The 20,648-nt window shown below is 27.7% G+C and overlaps 1 protein-coding gene across 1 annotated transcript in view; it reads left to right on the top strand.

The window, feature by feature from the left end:
- The first annotated feature begins 334 nt into the window (after positions 1 to 334).
- LOC111628926 (MOB kinase activator-like 2) overlaps positions 335 to 20,648 on the top strand; it is a 54,265-nt gene continuing 33,951 nt past the window's right edge. The window contains exon 1 of the mRNA XM_023372786.1: positions 335 to 548. Within this exon, the coding sequence (XP_023228554.1) occupies positions 544 to 548 (5 nt within the window). The 5' untranslated portion in view covers positions 335 to 543. The remainder of the gene's footprint in view (positions 549 to 20,648) is intronic.

The raw sequence follows: 20,648 nt of genomic DNA, 5'->3' as shown, positions 1-20,648 counted from the left end.
CCTAAATATTATTGTCTAAATACATTTTTTTTTTTACTCTTTCCACCCTGTGGGCACTAAGAGGGCCTCTTTTAGCAGGCTCATTATGGGTTCGGTCAGGCCCACAATGGGGCGACCGGGTGGTGAGGGACGGGGCCTGACATATCCGAACGGACTAAATATATATTACTGTATATTTTTTAATTAAATACGGTATTATAAATAAAATTCTTAAAATAAATATGTATATAATATAAAAATTACTTTGTAATTAGTAATTATTAATATTATTTTGATTGTTAAATTAATTAATTTATTGATTATTTTTTAAATTTAATATTTAGGTAAAAATACGGGAATAAAATATCTAGAGGGCACTGTGCAGCTTTGTTGATGAAGAAGTTCAACATGTCAGCTGTTTTGTTTACTGTAACATTTTAGTACTTTGGCTATCTTCGCTTGCAAATTAAACGTGGATTATTATAGTTGTTGAATAAATCAGTAAGTTAAACAACCAAACTGGATAAACTACCAGAATATCTTCGTGATACAGTCGACTGGTTTATGGGGTGAGTGTACACTTTTCGATGAATTGACATTTTCCATTGTACAAGCATATTTTTATACTAATTATCTTCAAATGAAGGCGAATGTAAGAAGTAATTCGTGATTAAGTAAATAAATCGAACACAACATTTATTTTAATGAATTAATCTTACTGAAATTACAATTTCGCATTTTTCGAATTAGAGTTATCATTGGAATTTGGGTTCGAAAATCTCGTGGTAATATCTTTTTCCGAAAATACTAATTAATTACCGTATTAATGTACTCTATTTTGTTGTAAGTTAATAAAGTTTCTGCTAAAGATGATCAATTTTTTTCACTTATTCTGAAAATCAATTATGAATTACTGTTAAGGCTAGGATAACTAGGTACCAAAAATTGTGTTATAATTTTTATAACTATTAGCAAAATTAAAATATTGCTGCTGAGTTTAAGATAAAAAATTATATACTATTATTAAAGTATTTATTTCTATCTTATTTTTCAGGTATATTTTAACTGTTAAAGACATTATATTCCTTTCCAGAATCCTGTAAAAAATATATTTCTAATGTAGTGGTGTTCTGTTTTATATGGTCAGACATTATATATCTGTCTGTACTGTTTAAATGAACTGTGTTTATTTATCAAATGTGTAATTTTAGTGATCTCGTAGAATTATATTGTATTCTTTAAACATCAAAGCCTGCAAATGAACTGCTGAATTATTATTGAGCTGTTGTAAGACTAGTAAATAATTTGGCAGTTCATTTACAGGTTGGCTGGTTGGAGTTTCTGGCACAAGATTGTTACAGACTTTAATGTATTCGGTATGCTGTTTAAATATTCTTTAAATATTTTTTTCTGATAGTAAAATTTTAAATAAATTCAGTATTTATACATTAGTATATGCTTTAATTCATTCAATATATTTAATTTATATTGAATGAATTCTATGATGTTTTTATTCTAGTTTAAAGAATCAGTATTTATGTTTACAACTGAAACCAAAAATACTGTAATTTCTATTTTGAATACAGTATGATTGTTATTAATTTTTGATATTAAGTTATGGAAATAACCTAATGTTGATCATTTTTTTAATTTAATGGAATAATTCTTTTATGAATTTGATTTATATTAATGTTTAACACTGTAGTAATTAATTATTTTTTTTATTAAAGGTCATAAACTCCCAGTTTGTTACAAAATTGCCAGTAACAAAAGTAATTAAATTTGTCCCATATATTTGCTGTTTAGAATGCATAAAAATTTTATATATTGTATGTATCTCTTACAAAACAGATTTTGCTATCAGTTTAAAGGCTTTTGTTTTGAAAGACATTGGAAATGTATCTATTTTTAAGGTCTAAGTTTCACTGTTATGAACAAATTTCTGCATATAACAAATACTCAATATGCAGCAGATTTGTGAGAGAAGTTAAATTTATTTGAAACATGGATAAAACATTTGTAAAGCTAGTGAGTGATTCTTCTCATAGACTAGCTGTGTATATATATATATATATATATGTAATAACTATTCTGATTCAACTTGTAAAAATTAATAACATCTATAGTGCCTTATTACTATGTAAGCTTGCATTGGATTTTGTTCCTACACTTTAAAATTATAACAACATTACAGGATCAAAGATGCTTAAAAAGACTTTCCGATGTTATAATTAAGGCAAAAATAAAGAAAATGGATAACTTGAATATAAAAATTATAGAATCTAAATGTACACAAAAAAGTATGAAGAAACAAAGATATTTACTTATTCATAACATTATCATTTATTTATATGTTCCAAAATTATTTTGCATATAATTTTGTCTAAAATAAAAGCATGATAATTGATTATTTAATTATCTGTAAAGTTAAACTATTGTATATTAAAATGACAAATATGTATTGAATATTGTTAGTTTTGGTAAATATTTGTGCACATTTAAGTGAAAAATGATAACTTTAAGATTATATCTGAAATCACTCATTAAAGTTTACAAAAATAGACTCTATGTTAATTAAAGTTTCTGCATAACTGATTTTGTCTTCAGGCAAAGATATTTATATTCTTCATATTACTATCATGTTATAATACTATGTTTTAATCTATTTGAAAAATTATATTTATTTGAATTATAATTAATAATGATGAGATATGATAAATCATTAATTTAACAATTAAATTATTAAAATTTATGTAATTATCTATTCAATAAGATAATTACTTAAATTTGTATATATATAAATTTATCTCTTCTTCAATACATTTAAAGGAAAGATTATTTAAAGTTACAATTATTGAAATACATATTTTTCAATTAATTTGTGCATGTTTAGTTTGAGTTTTATTTCAAATACAAGATGTTGCCTATTTTATTTAGTTCGGCTTGTGGGCATACTAAATTTTCATAATAATTTAATTAGACAAATTAACATACTAATGATGCTTGTATCATGAACTTTATTTTATATATTTATTGTCAGTAACTTCCAAAAGATTTAACTTTGCATATCAAGAGTCAATGTTATTTTTAAGGAAATATTTTTAGAGCTTGACATTTCATTATCAGTATCTTTAAATAATTTATTACTACATTTTAAAACTATACAGTTAAATAATGTTTAAATTTTCCTAGTTAATACTTTTTAGTTAATAATAATTATTAATTTTATTTTTTAATTTTAAGTATTAATTATTTAAAAATTAATTTTTCTTAAAGGTAGCACACAAACTGTAATGGTAATTCCTAAAAATAGGCCAACAGAAATAGGGATTTAAATTCATTATTTGGCAAATAAATGCCTTAACAAATTTATCTGCTATAATAATATAATTCTGAATCTAATATTTTGCAAAATTGTTCATTTCATATTCTTAAATATGTTATGTTTTAACAAGGTACATTATAAGGAACATAAAGCTCATGATATCATTAAAAATTTTAAATAACTATTTATTATTTAAAATTATCAATTAAGAAACTCCAAAGTATTTGCATTAAAATTATTTTAAATATTAATGAAAGTATTTAGGGTAAATTTCAATGAGGAATTCTAGATTAATTACATGAATACTGACTCCAAAAAAAGTGTTCGTACAGATAAAAGTTTATTCTGTGTGCACTTATATCTCTATGGAAACATCAGGAATATTAAAAAATATATTTATAAGAAAAGTTTGTTCTATACTTTTATAATCAGAAATTATATAAAAATAAGGGTAACTAAAACTATTAAATAATAATTGCCTATTAGAATCTGTAAGGTCACTCATAAAAGTATTCAGTACAGTATTTTTTTAATAGAATTGTATAATTGATTTTTGTTTTCAAAATTTGATTTCCAATGGGATAACTTCAAAATGATTTTGAGCTAATAATAAATCTAAGGGCTCATTCATTTTGACATTGAAAAGATTTTTTTTTTTTCATGAACTTCCATTACAACATTTTTCCATTGGATCCTTAAAACATTCATTTGCAAAATTTTTGCTTTTCTTTTTATTTACTAATATTGTAATATTTTTTTAGACAATTTTCTGTTGTATTTATTGACTATTGAACACAAGACTATGTTATTAATTAAACACTTGGCATTTTCCTCTTTATTCAGTTGATTTTTTTTAAACCTAATTTTTTGAAACCTATTGAAAAAACAAATATTTGTTTTTTCAATATACTGTGAATGTGTATTATTTATAATAACACAGTCTTGTGTTCAATAGTCAATAAATATGAAAACACGGTTTCAGAAAACAAATTTTCTGTTGTATTCTTTATGATTTTCTAATTTTTTTTTTCTGGATTAACTTCTGAATTTGTTTCAAACATCAATACATACAGGGTGGCACATATGTATATCCCGGTGGCAAAATACTATAATTTTTGAACAGTTTGTTAGAAATAAGTTAAACTTAATAGAGGAATAGTTGGCAAACACATGTGAAACATTTCACATGAAACAAGTAATTGGTCCCAAATTAATAGCTCTGTACATACCAGAAAATATTGGAAGAAGTATCAAATGAACCCTCATTTAAACCCCCTAGACTTTGAAATGTGGAGAACAACTATAGATAAAACTAGCTATTACCCGCTACTTCACCTGTGGAGGTTTTGCAAGCAAACCCCTTTTATATTCGGTATTTCAACAACTATAGTAATTGTTATATAACACCTACCTCTGAGAATGATGAGAATTGCTGCGAATCAAACAAACTATTTTCAATTTGATCAATTTTCTGGAATGTTTACAATCGTTCTATAATTGAACCAATGTGCAATAACAAATTTGAATTTAAAACGGTTCGAACATTTGATTAAAAAATCGAAATATATAAAAATATTTATAACAATGTCTGAAATGTTATAATACACCTAAGTACTTAATGAAGACTAAACGTAGTTGAAAACAAAAAATTGCATCTAAAATAGTACAGTAGAAGCTGTTCTTCCAGTTAAGCCTTAATGCTCTCCCTCTCCCCTTGCTGGGGAATTTCGAAAAATTCCTTCTTGGTGTGCATTTCCATTGCGTACCCTACTAAAACGCAGTTAAAAGCAACAAATTGCATCTAAAATAATACAGTAAAAGCCATTTTTCTGGCTAAGCCTTAATGCTCTCCCTCTTCTCCCTGCTTGGGAAATTCGAAAAATCCCTTCTTAGTGTGACTTTCCATGACGTACCCTAACTATGTACCAAATTTCACCTCTAGATTCAGCGGTTTGCTCTGGGCAATGATGAATCAGTGACTAAGTCAGTCAGTCAGGACAAGTAATTTTATATATTTAGATTACTCTTTCTAGTGGAAAACCTTCAGATTCTTCAGTGTATCAGAAATGCAATGAAAGGAATTTCATCAGTGGTCATATACCATATTATTCATCAACTTTATTGATTATTAATAATGTACAGAATTTGATTGTATCCGAAGACAAACATTTTTAAAATTGTATTTCGCAGACCATTTACAACTTAATTGCATTTGATTTGAATTACACTCATACTTTTTCAATAATTTAAGTTTTTGCCAAGACATACTTTTGCCTATATGTAACAGATAAATTAGGATTAATTTTAACATCTTTAGAATTTCTCATTTTTCTCAATCAAAAAGTTTTGGTGGTCTGTCAATATGCTGAAAATTATATAAGATTTTGAAATTCTTGAAATTTTCTTGTAATAGACTGAACAGTGCTAAAGCCTCTTTCAAGTAGTTCAGAAGTTTTTAAAATGTTTTATTTTGTTTTTACTTTAATTCTAATTAAATTCTGGTCTTATTAAAACAAAATAAATAAATTTATAATTCAATTTGCAGAAACTGGACACCAGTACAATAAGTCCTAATAATATGATATGTCCTAGTANGGCAAGTTCCAATGCGGCCCAATAAACATGAAAACAAAACCGATAAATGTTTTAATTATTTTTATTATTTATTTATTTCAACGGCATAAAATCAAAAAAAGAAGTTTCACAAAGCCGTAAACCTTTATACATATTTTATTTTTGAGTGGAAGGAAAATATTTTCAAATACAGTGGGTGATCGGTTAACGAACAAATCGGATAACGAACAGTTTCGCGAAAGATTTTTATGTTCGGACAACGAACACATGTTCGGATAACGAACACCCCACAGAACAAACACGAGAAGAAGCGACGTAAAATAATGAATACCGATTGGTCTTCCCTTGTCTTCAGGCAACAATTCGAAAGTTTTTGGAGCGCGGGAGACGTAGACATCGACGCTCAACCTGGTATATACTGATCAGATAGTATTCCTCCGAACTTTAAAACTCTCCCTTGTAATTCCAGACTTTTATTTTTCTGAGAAAATAATTCTTTTATGTATTTGCGAGACTGTCGGGTAGACACTCGTTAAGTTTTGCGTCTGTTTTTCTTTTCGAAAGGTGAGAGTATAATAGCAACGGTAGAGAGTTAGCAGAAGATGCCTAATGTTGCTGGGCAGTGTGGCGTGAATACCTACAGTAAGCCGCAGTTCAATCTTATTTAAGAAAAATACTGTATAATCAAGAAGACTCAATCAGCTAAAGGAGTAACAAAAATCACATATGAGAAATAAAGAACATCAGAGTTCATAATGGAACCTGAAACGGATCTGACGACAGAAGAACGCCAAGAACTCTTGAATGAAAAACACCAAGAAACTCGGCGAGATATGTTTTCTTCTGGAAAAGAGGATTAATGCCGATATCTGTTATTAAAGATCCTTTGAAGAAGTGAGAGGATGTCAGAACAACGATCTTACAATGACATCCAAACCAGGTTGAGGCTTGGAGATTTCTACAATTGCAATGCTGTTAATTACTTACGAAAAATCTTGAAGAAGAGAAAAAAGCAATCGACATTAGACAGATTCTTTAACCCTTTCAAATGGAAAAAACATGACTAATAAAAATGCAAGACTGTGTACGTATGTATTTTTATTATTACAGTAAGAATAAACGTAGTAAGAAAGTATATATTTTTTTATTTTTGGGGGGTCATCCAGAACGAATTAATTAAATTCCCATTAAAACCTATGGTAAATCGATATTCGGTTAACGAACAATTCGGATAGCGAACAAAGTCTTGGAACGGATTATGTTCCAACAATTTCTGTAATAACTCAGGATATAATTCTTCAATTGAAGTTTTCGACTATTTACAAAAATATTAAATTTTCGAGTCTATCACAATCCTTTTTTTATACAGCACCAGAAGTAACAGTTAACATGGCTTTTTTGTTGAAGAATAACTTCTTAAAAAACAAAGGTAAACAAGTAAAAANTGCTAAAGATGATCAATTTTTTTCACTTATTCTGAAAATCAATTATGAATTACTGTTAAGGCTAGGATAACTAGGTACCAAAAATTGTGTTATAATTTTTATAACTATTAGCAAAATTAAAATATTGCTGCTGAGTTTAAGATAAAAAATTATATACTATTATTAAAGTATTTATTTCTATCTTATTTTTCAGGTATATTTTAACTGTTAAAGACATTATATTCCTTTCCAGAATCCTGTAAAAAATATATTTCTAATGTAGTGGTGTTCTGTTTTATATGGTCAGACATTATATATCTGTCTGTACTGTTTAAATGAACTGTGTTTATTTATCAAATGTGTAATTTTAGTGATCTCGTAGAATTATATTGTATTCTTTAAACATCAAAGCCTGCAAATGAACTGCTGAATTATTATTGAGCTGTTGTAAGACTAGTAAATAATTTGGCAGTTCATTTACAGGTTGGCTGGTTGGAGTTTCTGGCACAAGATTGTTACAGACTTTAATGTATTCGGTATGCTGTTTAAATATTCTTTAAATATTTTTTTCTGATAGTAAAATTTTAAATAAATTCAGTATTTATACATTAGTATATGCTTTAATTCATTCAATATATTTAATTTATATTGAATGAATTCTATGATGTTTTTATTCTAGTTTAAAGAATCAGTATTTATGTTTACAACTGAAACCAAAAATACTGTAATTTCTATTTTGAATACAGTATGATTGTTATTAATTTTTGATATTAAGTTATGGAAATAACCTAATGTTGATCATTTTTTTAATTTAATGGAATAATTCTTTTATGAATTTGATTTATATTAATGTTTAACACTGTAGTAATTAATTATTTTTTTTATTAAAGGTCATAAACTCCCAGTTTGTTACAAAATTGCCAGTAACAAAAGTAATTAAATTTGTCCCATATATTTGCTGTTTAGAATGCATAAAAATTTTATATATTGTATGTATCTCTTACAAAACAGATTTTGCTATCAGTTTAAAGGCTTTTGTTTTGAAAGACATTGGAAATGTATCTATTTTTAAGGTCTAAGTTTCACTGTTATGAACAAATTTCTGCATATAACAAATACTCAATATGCAGCAGATTTGTGAGAGAAGTTAAATTTATTTGAAACATGGATAAAACATTTGTAAAGCTAGTGAGTGATTCTTCTCATAGACTAGCTGTGTATATATATATATATATATATGTAATAACTATTCTGATTCAACTTGTAAAAATTAATAACATCTATAGTGCCTTATTACTATGTAAGCTTGCATTGGATTTTGTTCCTACACTTTAAAATTATAACAACATTACAGGATCAAAGATGCTTAAAAAGACTTTCCGATGTTATAATTAAGGCAAAAATAAAGAAAATGGATAACTTGAATATAAAAATTATAGAATCTAAATGTACACAAAAAAGTATGAAGAAACAAAGATATTTACTTATTCATAACATTATCATTTATTTATATGTTCCAAAATTATTTTGCATATAATTTTGTCTAAAATAAAAGCATGATAATTGATTATTTAATTATCTGTAAAGTTAAACTATTGTATATTAAAATGACAAATATGTATTGAATATTGTTAGTTTTGGTAAATATTTGTGCACATTTAAGTGAAAAATGATAACTTTAAGATTATATCTGAAATCACTCATTAAAGTTTACAAAAATAGACTCTATGTTAATTAAAGTTTCTGCATAACTGATTTTGTCTTCAGGCAAAGATATTTATATTCTTCATATTACTATCATGTTATAATACTATGTTTTAATCTATTTGAAAAATTATATTTATTTGAATTATAATTAATAATGATGAGATATGATAAATCATTAATTTAACAATTAAATTATTAAAATTTATGTAATTATCTATTCAATAAGATAATTACTTAAATTTGTATATATATAAATTTATCTCTTCTTCAATACATTTAAAGGAAAGATTATTTAAAGTTACAATTATTGAAATACATATTTTTCAATTAATTTGTGCATGTTTAGTTTGAGTTTTATTTCAAATACAAGATGTTGCCTATTTTATTTAGTTCGGCTTGTGGGCATACTAAATTTTCATAATAATTTAATTAGACAAATTAACATACTAATGATGCTTGTATCATGAACTTTATTTTATATATTTATTGTCAGTAACTTCCAAAAGATTTAACTTTGCATATCAAGAGTCAATGTTATTTTTAAGGAAATATTTTTAGAGCTTGACATTTCATTATCAGTATCTTTAAATAATTTATTACTACATTTTAAAACTATACAGTTAAATAATGTTTAAATTTTCCTAGTTAATACTTTTTAGTTAATAATAATTATTAATTTTATTTTTTAATTTTAAGTATTAATTATTTAAAAATTAATTTTTCTTAAAGGTAGCACACAAACTGTAATGGTAATTCCTAAAAATAGGCCAACAGAAATAGGGATTTAAATTCATTATTTGGCAAATAAATGCCTTAACAAATTTATCTGCTATAATAATATAATTCTGAATCTAATATTTTGCAAAATTGTTCATTTCATATTCTTAAATATGTTATGTTTTAACAAGGTACATTATAAGGAACATAAAGCTCATGATATCATTAAAAATTTTAAATAACTATTTATTATTTAAAATTATCAATTAAGAAACTCCAAAGTATTTGCATTAAAATTATTTTAAATATTAATGAAAGTATTTAGGGTAAATTTCAATGAGGAATTCTAGATTAATTACATGAATACTGACTCCAAAAAAAGTGTTCGTACAGATAAAAGTTTATTCTGTGTGCACTTATATCTCTATGGAAACATCAGGAATATTAAAAAATATATTTATAAGAAAAGTTTGTTCTATACTTTTATAATCAGAAATTATATAAAAATAAGGGTAACTAAAACTATTAAATAATAATTGCCTATTAGAATCTGTAAGGTCACTCATAAAAGTATTCAGTACAGTATTTTTTTAATAGAATTGTATAATTGATTTTTGTTTTCAAAATTTGATTTCCAATGGGATAACTTCAAAATGATTTTGAGCTAATAATAAATCTAAGGGCTCATTCATTTTGACATTGAAAAGATTTTTTTTTTTTCATGAACTTCCATTACAACATTTTTCCATTGGATCCTTAAAACATTCATTTGCAAAATTTTTGCTTTTCTTTTTATTTACTAATATTGTAATATTTTTTTAGACAATTTTCTGTTGTATTTATTGACTATTGAACACAAGACTATGTTATTAATTAAACACTTGGCATTTTCCTCTTTATTCAGTTGATTTTTTTTAAACCTAATTTTTTGAAACCTATTGAAAAAACAAATATTTGTTTTTTCAATATACTGTGAATGTGTATTATTTATAATAACACAGTCTTGTGTTCAATAGTCAATAAATATGAAAACACGGTTTCAGAAAACAAATTTTCTGTTGTATTCTTTATGATTTTCTAATTTTTTTTTCTGGATTAACTTCTGAATTTGTTTCAAACATCAATACATACAGGGTGGCACATATGTATATCCCGGTGGCAAAATACTATAATTTTTGAACAGTTTGTTAGAAATAAGTTAAACTTAATAGAGGAATAGTTGGCAAACACATGTGAAACATTTCACATGAAACAAGTAATTGGTCCCAAATTAATAGCTCTGTACATACCAGAAAATATTGGAAGAAGTATCAAATGAACCCTCATTTAAACCCCCTAGACTTTGAAATGTGGAGAACAACTATAGATAAAACTAGCTATTACCCGCTACTTCACCTGTGGAGGTTTTGCAAGCAAACCCCTTTTATATTCGGTATTTCAACAACTATAGTAATTGTTATATAACACCTACCTCTGAGAATGATGAGAATTGCTGCGAATCAAACAAACTATTTTCAATTTGATCAATTTTCTGGAACGTTTACAATCGTTCTATAATTGAACCAATGTGCAATAACAAATTTGAATTTAAAACGGTTCGAACATTTGATTAAAAAATCGAAATATATAAAAATATTTATAACAATGTCTGAAATGTTATAATACACCTAAGTACTTAATGAAGACTAAACGTAGTTGAAAACAAAAAATTGCATCTAAAATAGTACAGTAGAAGCTGTTCTTCCAGTTAAGCCTTAATGCTCTCCCTCTCCCCTTGCTGGGGAATTTCGAAAAATTCCTTCTTGGTGTGCATTTCCATTGCGTACCCTACTAAAACGCAGTTAAAAGCAACAAATTGCATCTAAAATAATACAGTAAAAGCCATTTTTCTGGCTAAGCCTTAATGCTCTCCCTCTTCTCCCTGCTTGGGAAATTCGAAAAATCCCTTCTTAGTGTGACTTTCCATGACGTACCCTAACTATGTACCAAATTTCACCTCTAGATTCAGCGGTTTGCTCTGGGCAATGATGAATCAGTGACTAAGTCAGTCAGTCAGGACAAGTAATTTTATATATTTAGATTACTCTTTCTAGTGGAAAACCTTCAGATTCTTCAGTGTATCAGAAATGCAATGAAAGGAATTTCATCAGTGGTCATATACCATATTATTCATCAACTTTATTGATTATTAATAATGTACAGAATTTGATTGTATCCGAAGACAAACATTTTTAAAATTGTATTTCGCAGACCATTTACAACTTAATTGCATTTGATTTGAATTACACTCATACTTTTTCAATAATTTAAGTTTTTGCCAAGACATACTTTTGCCTATATGTAACAGATAAATTAGGATTAATTTTAACATCTTTAGAATTTCTCATTTTTCTCAATCAAAAAGTTTTGGTGGTCTGTCAATATGCTGAAAATTATATAAGATTTTGAAATTCTTGAAATTTTCTTGTAATAGACTGAACAGTGCTAAAGCCTCTTTCAAGTAGTTCAGAAGTTTTTAAAATGTTTTATTTTGTTTTTACTTTAATTCTAATTAAATTCTGGTCTTATTAAAACAAAATAAATAAATTTATAATTCAATTTGCAGAAACTGGACACCAGTACAATAAGTCCTAATAATATGATATGTCCTAGTAGACATTTATATAATAAATATAAGTTTTTCCAAAATATAATATAAAAATCTATAAATTTCTAATTTTATGAAAATATGATTAAAATAACCTCTTGTATTTTCATTGATGTAATTGCTTATAAAATAAAGTTTTTTATAAATTTATTACTTTTACTTCATATATCATATTTTTTGAGCAAAGCTTGGTATCTCAGCTAGTAAACATATAATTCTAAATACAGTATGTAATTCTCAAAAGTTAAGTCTTCATGTGTAAGTTAAATATGTATCCAAAAATCCAGATAATTACATGATTATATAATATTCAAACATAATATATGATTGACTATATTTAATATACATCATTCTGTCAGAATATAGAAAAAGTTAGTATCAACAGCAAAAGTTAAGAAGATAATGTATTAAAAATATATCTAAATATCATAGCCTTTGATAAAAAATATGCTTTTATAAGCTCATATATGTGTATAATTTATTTAGTTTACTTGCAGTTTATTACTAGAATATAAAACACATGAAATACTTGAACATTTTCAACTTAGAATCATATTAATATAATCTTTTGTAAATTTATTCTTATTAGAATATATTAATATATGTCTGTCATTGCAAGTATTATACTAGGTGTTTGGATAATAATGCACCATAGGAGTGCCTGACAAAGCAAGAATGCTGTCTAGCAAGGCAATGATGATGTCAGGTGCTCCTGTGGTGTACCTGACTACATAACCTGATGGGGGGTCTCATATACAGTACCTCTCGTCTGTGATAGGTTTGAAGATTGTATAGTTGCAATGTGCTTTCAAAAGTTGCCAATGTAATTCCTGATGTCAGTTTTCAATAATTAGTAATAAAGATGCACTGTACATTGCAAACATCCATTATTACTGTACATTGAAGCATCCATACAATAATGATGCAAATTACTGTGTTTGTGGCAATAATATTTTGTTACTCCAGACAGGCATTTAAAGTCAAATTTTCAGAGTGTAAACAGTGCGTGACAGAATGAGATATACAAAGGCAGCAACCACAGTGCAATATCATGCACTGCATTTTGGTCAGCCCTATCTCCAACATACTACAATCTTAAGAATGATAGGTAAATTTTGACATGTAAATGACTTGAATGATGTGCCAAGACCTGTGAGGTCCTGGAGTTGTACAACAGACAATGTAGCTATGACATCATAATCATATTTACAGTAAACCCAACCAACTCAACTATTCTCATTTGCCATGTGGCTCTAGCGGAAGGAATTGGCCAATCTTCATGCATACAATTCTCAAGAGGTTCTGTGACCATCCATATAAGTTCTAATGTCATCAAGAGCTTCCTGAAAACTACAAAGCAAGGATAAACTTTGCAGAAATGTTTATGGATCTTGCCAACATGGACCTTACTTTCCCAGGTAAATTTGCATCATGGATGAAGCATCCTTTCAATTTGTGATGAGGTAAACTCTACTAATGTGCACTACTGGGTGCAGGAAAATCCACATTGCTTGTGATTGAAGTACACTCAACATCAGCAGTTTGTTAAGCAAATGATTACTTGACTGATGAGTTCTTGAGTCATCCTTAACTCCCAAAAGTATTTAGAATTCTTAATAGAGCATGTTGAACCACTGCTCACAGATGTAGATCTTGACAATGTCATTTTCTACCAACAAAATGGAGCCTCCATCCATTGAATCTTCTAGTTAGAGAGTGGTTACATGTTACTTTTCCAGGAATGTGTGTTGGTCAAGGAGGTCCATATCCATAGTTTCCCTGCTTGCCTGATTTGATATTAGATATTTTATTAGGGCTACATAAAGGACAGGTTTATCGAACAACAGTTGAAGATGTTGCAGATTTATAACAATGAGTAATTAACACTTCTGCATAGATAATGGCTGACCAGCTTAGAAAGATTAGAGTTGCATTGCATAATGTCAGGTAATGCAATGTGTTCATTTTGAACACCTGATGAAATAAATAAAATGTTCTTGTCAATACATTAGAGCATCGTTTATCCAAATCAATTGGGGACTGAGGTTGTTCGGATAACCGATAATGTATGAAAAAATATATTAACCTATCCCGTGTTGAAATTTTTCTCCATTGCGTATCGCTTTGCGTTGAATTTTTGTCGATGTTAAGCCTAATGTAAACTTTTTAAAATAATAATCGTGGCTATTGTATCATTAAAAATTAATTCTTTATTTCTCACAAACAAAATAAATATATTGAAAAATATAAAAACCAAAAAATATATACTTTAGAAGATGATCTAGTATCAAAAACATTTGATTCAGCACGACACACAGTCCTCAGAAAAACACCACACAAAAGTGCCAGTGCTGCCAGATAAAAAACACACCAACAAAAAAAATATTGGAGTAGCCCAAGATATAGCCAAAGATTGCAGCGCCACAGCACTAGCGAAAATTTAAATTTGCTGACTGGAATGGTTTCGGATAACCAACTTTCGGATAAACGACGCTCTACTGTACTTTTATTTTCTTGGAGTTTACAAGAGAACTTCTTTTTTTTTTTTTATTTCAGAAAAGAATCACAAAATCAACATGTAATTTTATTTTTGATTAAAATGTTTCTGATTTAAAACAAACAGTATTGTATGTTTGTGTTACAAAGATTCCTATTCCTATATTTTATGTTAAATTTTCACATAATTTTGTATAACATAATAACTGACAGAACACTCCATGTCGTGCTTGCTGGGCTGCATTCTTACTTTGTCAGACATGCATATGGTGCATGATTTTCCAAACACCCAATATAACTGTTTATTCATTGAAAAGTTTTCAAAGGACCAAATGTCTGAACATATTGATCTTTCTTTAACAATAAAAGTAGGTAACAAACAGATTAAAGATCTGGATCTTACTCCCATTCTTCAATACAGATATGGATATTTCCTTTCCTGTTGGGATACCAACTATATTTCAATTAGAAAATTTTTGAGAATTTTGGAATTCTCAAGAATTTCAAATTGGAATCTAGCTGGTATCCCAACATTAATAAGTGTGTCATTCAAAGTTTTATTAGCATATTATTGAAATAATTAAAATAGAAATTATATTATTTATATAGTGATTTCGTATTACACAGTTCTACTGTATATTATACATAATTTCAATCCATTATCAGAAGGGTATCAAGGATATTCATATTAACCATATCAAGGATAATTCACAATATTTGTTTCAAATAAATCTTTTGTGAAATAATTCAATTTAAGAAAAAAATTGTTTAGGAAATAAAAAAAGATGCATAATATATGAATAAGATGCTTAAGGTACATATAAATTTACAGTTTAAGAATTTATATAAAACTAAATTTTACATAAAATGAATAAATGCACTTGGTTTATCATCAATAGCATTTCATTTTATTTCTTAATTTTCTGTTGTTTGCATATTTTCAAATTAAAAATGTGCATTAATAAACATTTTAAAAATTAAACAGTTGTCTACATCATTGTTTTTCAACCTGTGGGTCATGACCCCAGGTGGGTCACAAAGCTATACACGGGGGTTGCGGGTAAAAGAAAAAGACAAGTGTTTGTAGGTCCTACACTACAATAAAAAAACTACAATTTCAGTGAGAAGGCTGTTCCTGTTTATTTTACAGTACAATTAGTTTTTTGATCGATATTTAAATCTCAACAGAAAGAAAATTAAATACGTAGTTTTTAAAATCACTGATATAGTTTTAATATGGCCGTGGGGGTTGCCAAAATTTTTTAACTTGTAAAGGGGTCACGTATTCAAGAAGGTTGAAAAACACTGGTCTACATGATGCAGAACATCACTCTTTATTAAATCTTACTAAAATTAAAGTTTCATCTAATAATGAATAAAGCAGTGGCATAGCATGGGTGTCAGCCGCCTGGGACGGAGGAAAATTTCGCCACCCCCTTATTTAGGTATCTCAATTTAAAAGACTAAAATTCAGTTTTGTCACAGAATAAGTAATGAAAAATTCCATGTTCATTTCAATCAGTCTGAATCATAGGTGCAACAAAAATATGAAATGAAATGGTTCAAATTTTTACAAGATATTATTATTATTTATTGTGAAATTTTGCCACACTCTAAAAGTGCCGCCCGGGACGGGCCACCCCTGCTGACCCCCACTACGCTATACCACTGGAATAAAGTTCAATAAATATTTCAAAATAAAAATGCATGATTTTTAATACATTAATATAATATTTTTCCAATTTTTGTAATATATAATCTTATTTATTAAATAAAATTAATATGCTGTATTTTTATGATTTAAATGGTAATCCATTTAAATTGTAATTAGCTATCTTATTTATCTTTTTATAAACTTTAGTTATAATTTTAATTAATAACTATAAAAATAAAATAAATAAATCAACAATTTTAGTTGATGGCTATAACATTGACATATAACAAGTTTATTTAATGATATTTTTTTAATTCTAAAAAATTATTCCTTATTTTTATTTTAAAACATTTTATAAATGTATAAACAATAGAAAAGATTAAGAATAGCATCATTAATTTCTTTTTGGTTGATTATCTAGTCATTTTATTATATATAATATATATTGCATATGTCAATAAATGTTGTTTGTTGTAAGATGATCAAGAGAGCAAAGACATTTGTTTGCTGTTTTAAAACCTATTTTGTAGTCAGATTAAAATCTGAGGACTTTTTTGTGTATGGTCTCATCTTGATATATCAAGCTTCATTTCTCTTCTGACTTTGCAGTTTAAGACTCATTCTAATAAGCAAACTTTAGATTAATCGTTTAGCGCAGTGTTTTGATACCTTATGTCAACAGATTAATTAATTAGTTTGTGTGCTAAAGCAATCAAATTAATTGTGATATATTCATTATCATTAAATTTGCTTATAGTTTTATACAGTGCATTCAATAAAGATAAGAACACCAACATTTTATGAACAACTTGAAAGTTATAGGAACTATTACTGTCTGATTGTTGTCACTTTCTTCTTTCATAAAGACATGCTTGAACACTAACAGTTATGATCCTAAATATATTACAGTAGCAGACTAATTATTCATAAGAAAATTATTGGGAATTTGGGTTGGGATACTTTGTGCCATCCCCATATTCTCCTGATTACCATTTCAGATTACCACTTATTTTGATCTCTAGAACAGTTTTCAGAAGTTCAGTTGTGGTTGTCAGCCATATTTTTTTTTGTTGTATATCTATACTAATATTATAAAGAGGTAATGTTTGTAAGTTTGGATGTAGTGGGTAATCTCCGAAACTATTCATCCGATTTCAAAAATTCTTTCACCAATATTTAGAGTGGGACTTCAGGGTGGACATAGGCATTTCGTTAAACATTCATATAAATTAAAAGATATAATCTAGGTTAAGGCTTTTATGTCCAACAGATGGTGCTAACTCCGCGAGTATGACAACCTAAGTTTGCTTTCCTGTGAGGCATTATGCATTTCTGTGAGGATGAACTAAAGCAGATCATCTTCTATCTATCTATATAAATAAAAATGTACTTTTCATTTGTTCCTACTGATTCCTTTGAAATTTTGACACAACGCTGCATTCGAATACGCACGTGTTTTTATATAATATACATGTCAAAATTCCCCCACTGGGGGGAGATGGACAGGATTAAGGCTTACCGTGAAGAACTTGGCTTCTATTTTAGATGCGGTTTTTTGCATTTTTGATTGTGTTTTAATAGGGTACGTCAAGAGAATGTACACTAAGAAAGGATTTTTCGAAATATTCCCCCCATGGGGAAAGTGTTATACATTTATAATACTTTGAGCCATAAAATGCGTGGTGGGGTCTGCTAGTAATTGTATATAGTATAAGAGCTCATTTTCCCTTTCCTAAAATTCTTCTCACTTCTACTTCATGCTTTTCCTGTCATGTGGCACTGTCCTTACCTTTGGTGGGTCCTGATTGGCAACAAGAAGAAAGGGGTGAATAACACAAGGAACCCACAGGAGAGAGAGTGAAGAGGGTTAGTTAGGTGTAGGTTGCCAAAGAGTGTAGATGTCGGATCACAATTTAGGAATGATCTTGACTAAAGTTTACAAGAGATAGGAGTAGCTGCCCAAACAGGACTGTAAAAAGAAGTTATGAGTTGGTAAAATACTAGGACCAGTAGGGGAAATCAGACTTTCTCTGAGTGTGAAGTGTGTTGAATTTATGACCACGTGTAAGGGAACACATACAGTATTGTAATTCATCTACTAGATTAATAAGAGTGGATAAACAAGAAGAGAACTTTTTTCATAGGTGAGGAACCTTCCCACAATGTTAATTTCAACACATATATTATATACTCATCAATGACAATGGATTGGACAAATCTAATTGAACACCTAGAAATTGAGCATAACATTGACAGTTGCCAAATAACCCACATCTAAAATACTGGTACCTTCCTATTCTGATTCTTATTCTTATTCTTTTCATTTTTCTCTTCTCAATCTTAATTTGTAATTATATAAACAAACAACAGCTAACCTGATAAACCAAATTATCTTAAAATATTATTATTATTATTATTATTATTATAGCTGCTTCTAGTCTGTTAATTTGGCTTTGGTTGCTTTAGTTTATAATTAGTTATAGTTTAGTTTTTAGTACATCCACGTTTTACCGTTTTGTTAGAAGAAACTCGATAAGTGTGGAAAGTGGCTGTAACTACATTTTGTACTGTCCAACAAGTGGGAATCTGTAATCAGTCCCTTCAAAATTTGTATAGTAAACGCATATTGACTAGTTTTATTTGTCTAGTCTCTTTGTTGCGTATGTCGTACCCCTCGCACAATAATTTAAACAATATGAAAAACTACTTTGAGACATTTTTTGAAGAAAAGTCCTCAGAATTCTTTGCATGTGGGGATAATAGATCTACTCAACAGATGGGCTAAAGTGGTAGAAAACAAAGATGCATATATAATTAAATAAAATTATTTTTTAATTTTTTTAACCTTTGGTATTTTTTGTTTATAATAATTATATGTAGTTTGACTTGCTGATATTCTGTTGATAATGTTTAAATCTAGATTTTCATTATTTGTGAAGATATTTCTTAAATACAGGGAGTTTCTTGACTTTCACATGATTCTGTCAGAAAGTGTACAGATGGGACTTTTTGATCAATTCAATATTTCTTCATAAATATCTAACTCAGCTTTAAACATTTAAAAAACCATCCATACACCTTTCTTGCTGAGATAATGTTTCGATTAAACATATCTCAGCAAGAAAGGTACATGGATGGTTTATTTATCCAATATTTCTTCATTGAAAATGTATTGAAGTGACTTGAAAAAACTTAGCAATCAATATAATTTTAAATAAATTTTCATTTTTTTTAATAAAAATTGTTAGTTTTAAAATGGTTTAAATTTTATTCTTATAGTTTATTAAAAACTATAGTTATAATGAATATTATACTACAGTGGTACCTCAGGTTATGAACGCCCCAGCATACGAAATTTTCAGGATACGACATGAAATTCGAACATATTTTTGCTCCACGATACGAACAAAAACTCACCATACGACGTTACATTAGTTCGCATTTTTCATTTGTTTTTCTTACTACAGTTATTTTTTTAAATGTATTACTTGGCTTTAATTTGAGTATGTTTTTCGCGTTGGAACGAATTATTTGGTTTTACGTGTAATCGTATGGGGAAAAATGATTCACCTTACGACATTTTCATGATATGATCTCAGTTTCGGAACGGATTAATTTCGTATCCTGAGGTACCACTGTATTACCGGATTTTTAGCTATACTGAATAGTTATACAGTGAAACCTGTGTAAACTAGACTCATACAGTACTGAATATTTTTTTTTAGTTTGGCAGGTTTCCATTTTGAACAGATTTATTTTAACACAGAAAATCATTGTAATCCTAAGAATTTTTCCTATTTTGATATGCTTCCATTTTATTAAGGTTCTGCTTGTATATGTAAGTATAGTCAAGTCATACTGAATAGTATACTTTGAATACTATATGTGAACATTATACATATATAAGTTTATCTAAAACATTTTTATCTTCTAATAGCAAGTAATTAGTAAATTATAAATATTTACTCATTTGCAAAGTTATCAAAACTTTATCACAATAAGAAACAAATTTTAAGTTTTCTTTCCAGATGTTAAATAATGCTTGGAACATTTGATTATTATTTTTAGACTGAATATATTCAGAGCTTATAAAATTTTCATTATAACATTTCTATATATATATAT

Source organism: Centruroides sculpturatus, unplaced genomic scaffold (genome assembly GCF_000671375.1).
Source record: "Centruroides sculpturatus isolate CEXI.00-Female unplaced genomic scaffold, Cexi_2.0 scaffold573, whole genome shotgun sequence".
NCBI lineage: Eukaryota > Metazoa > Arthropoda > Arachnida > Scorpiones > Buthidae > Centruroides > Centruroides sculpturatus.
The sequence above is the reverse complement of the archived record's forward strand: the minus strand, read 5'-3'. Positions and strand labels throughout refer to the sequence as shown.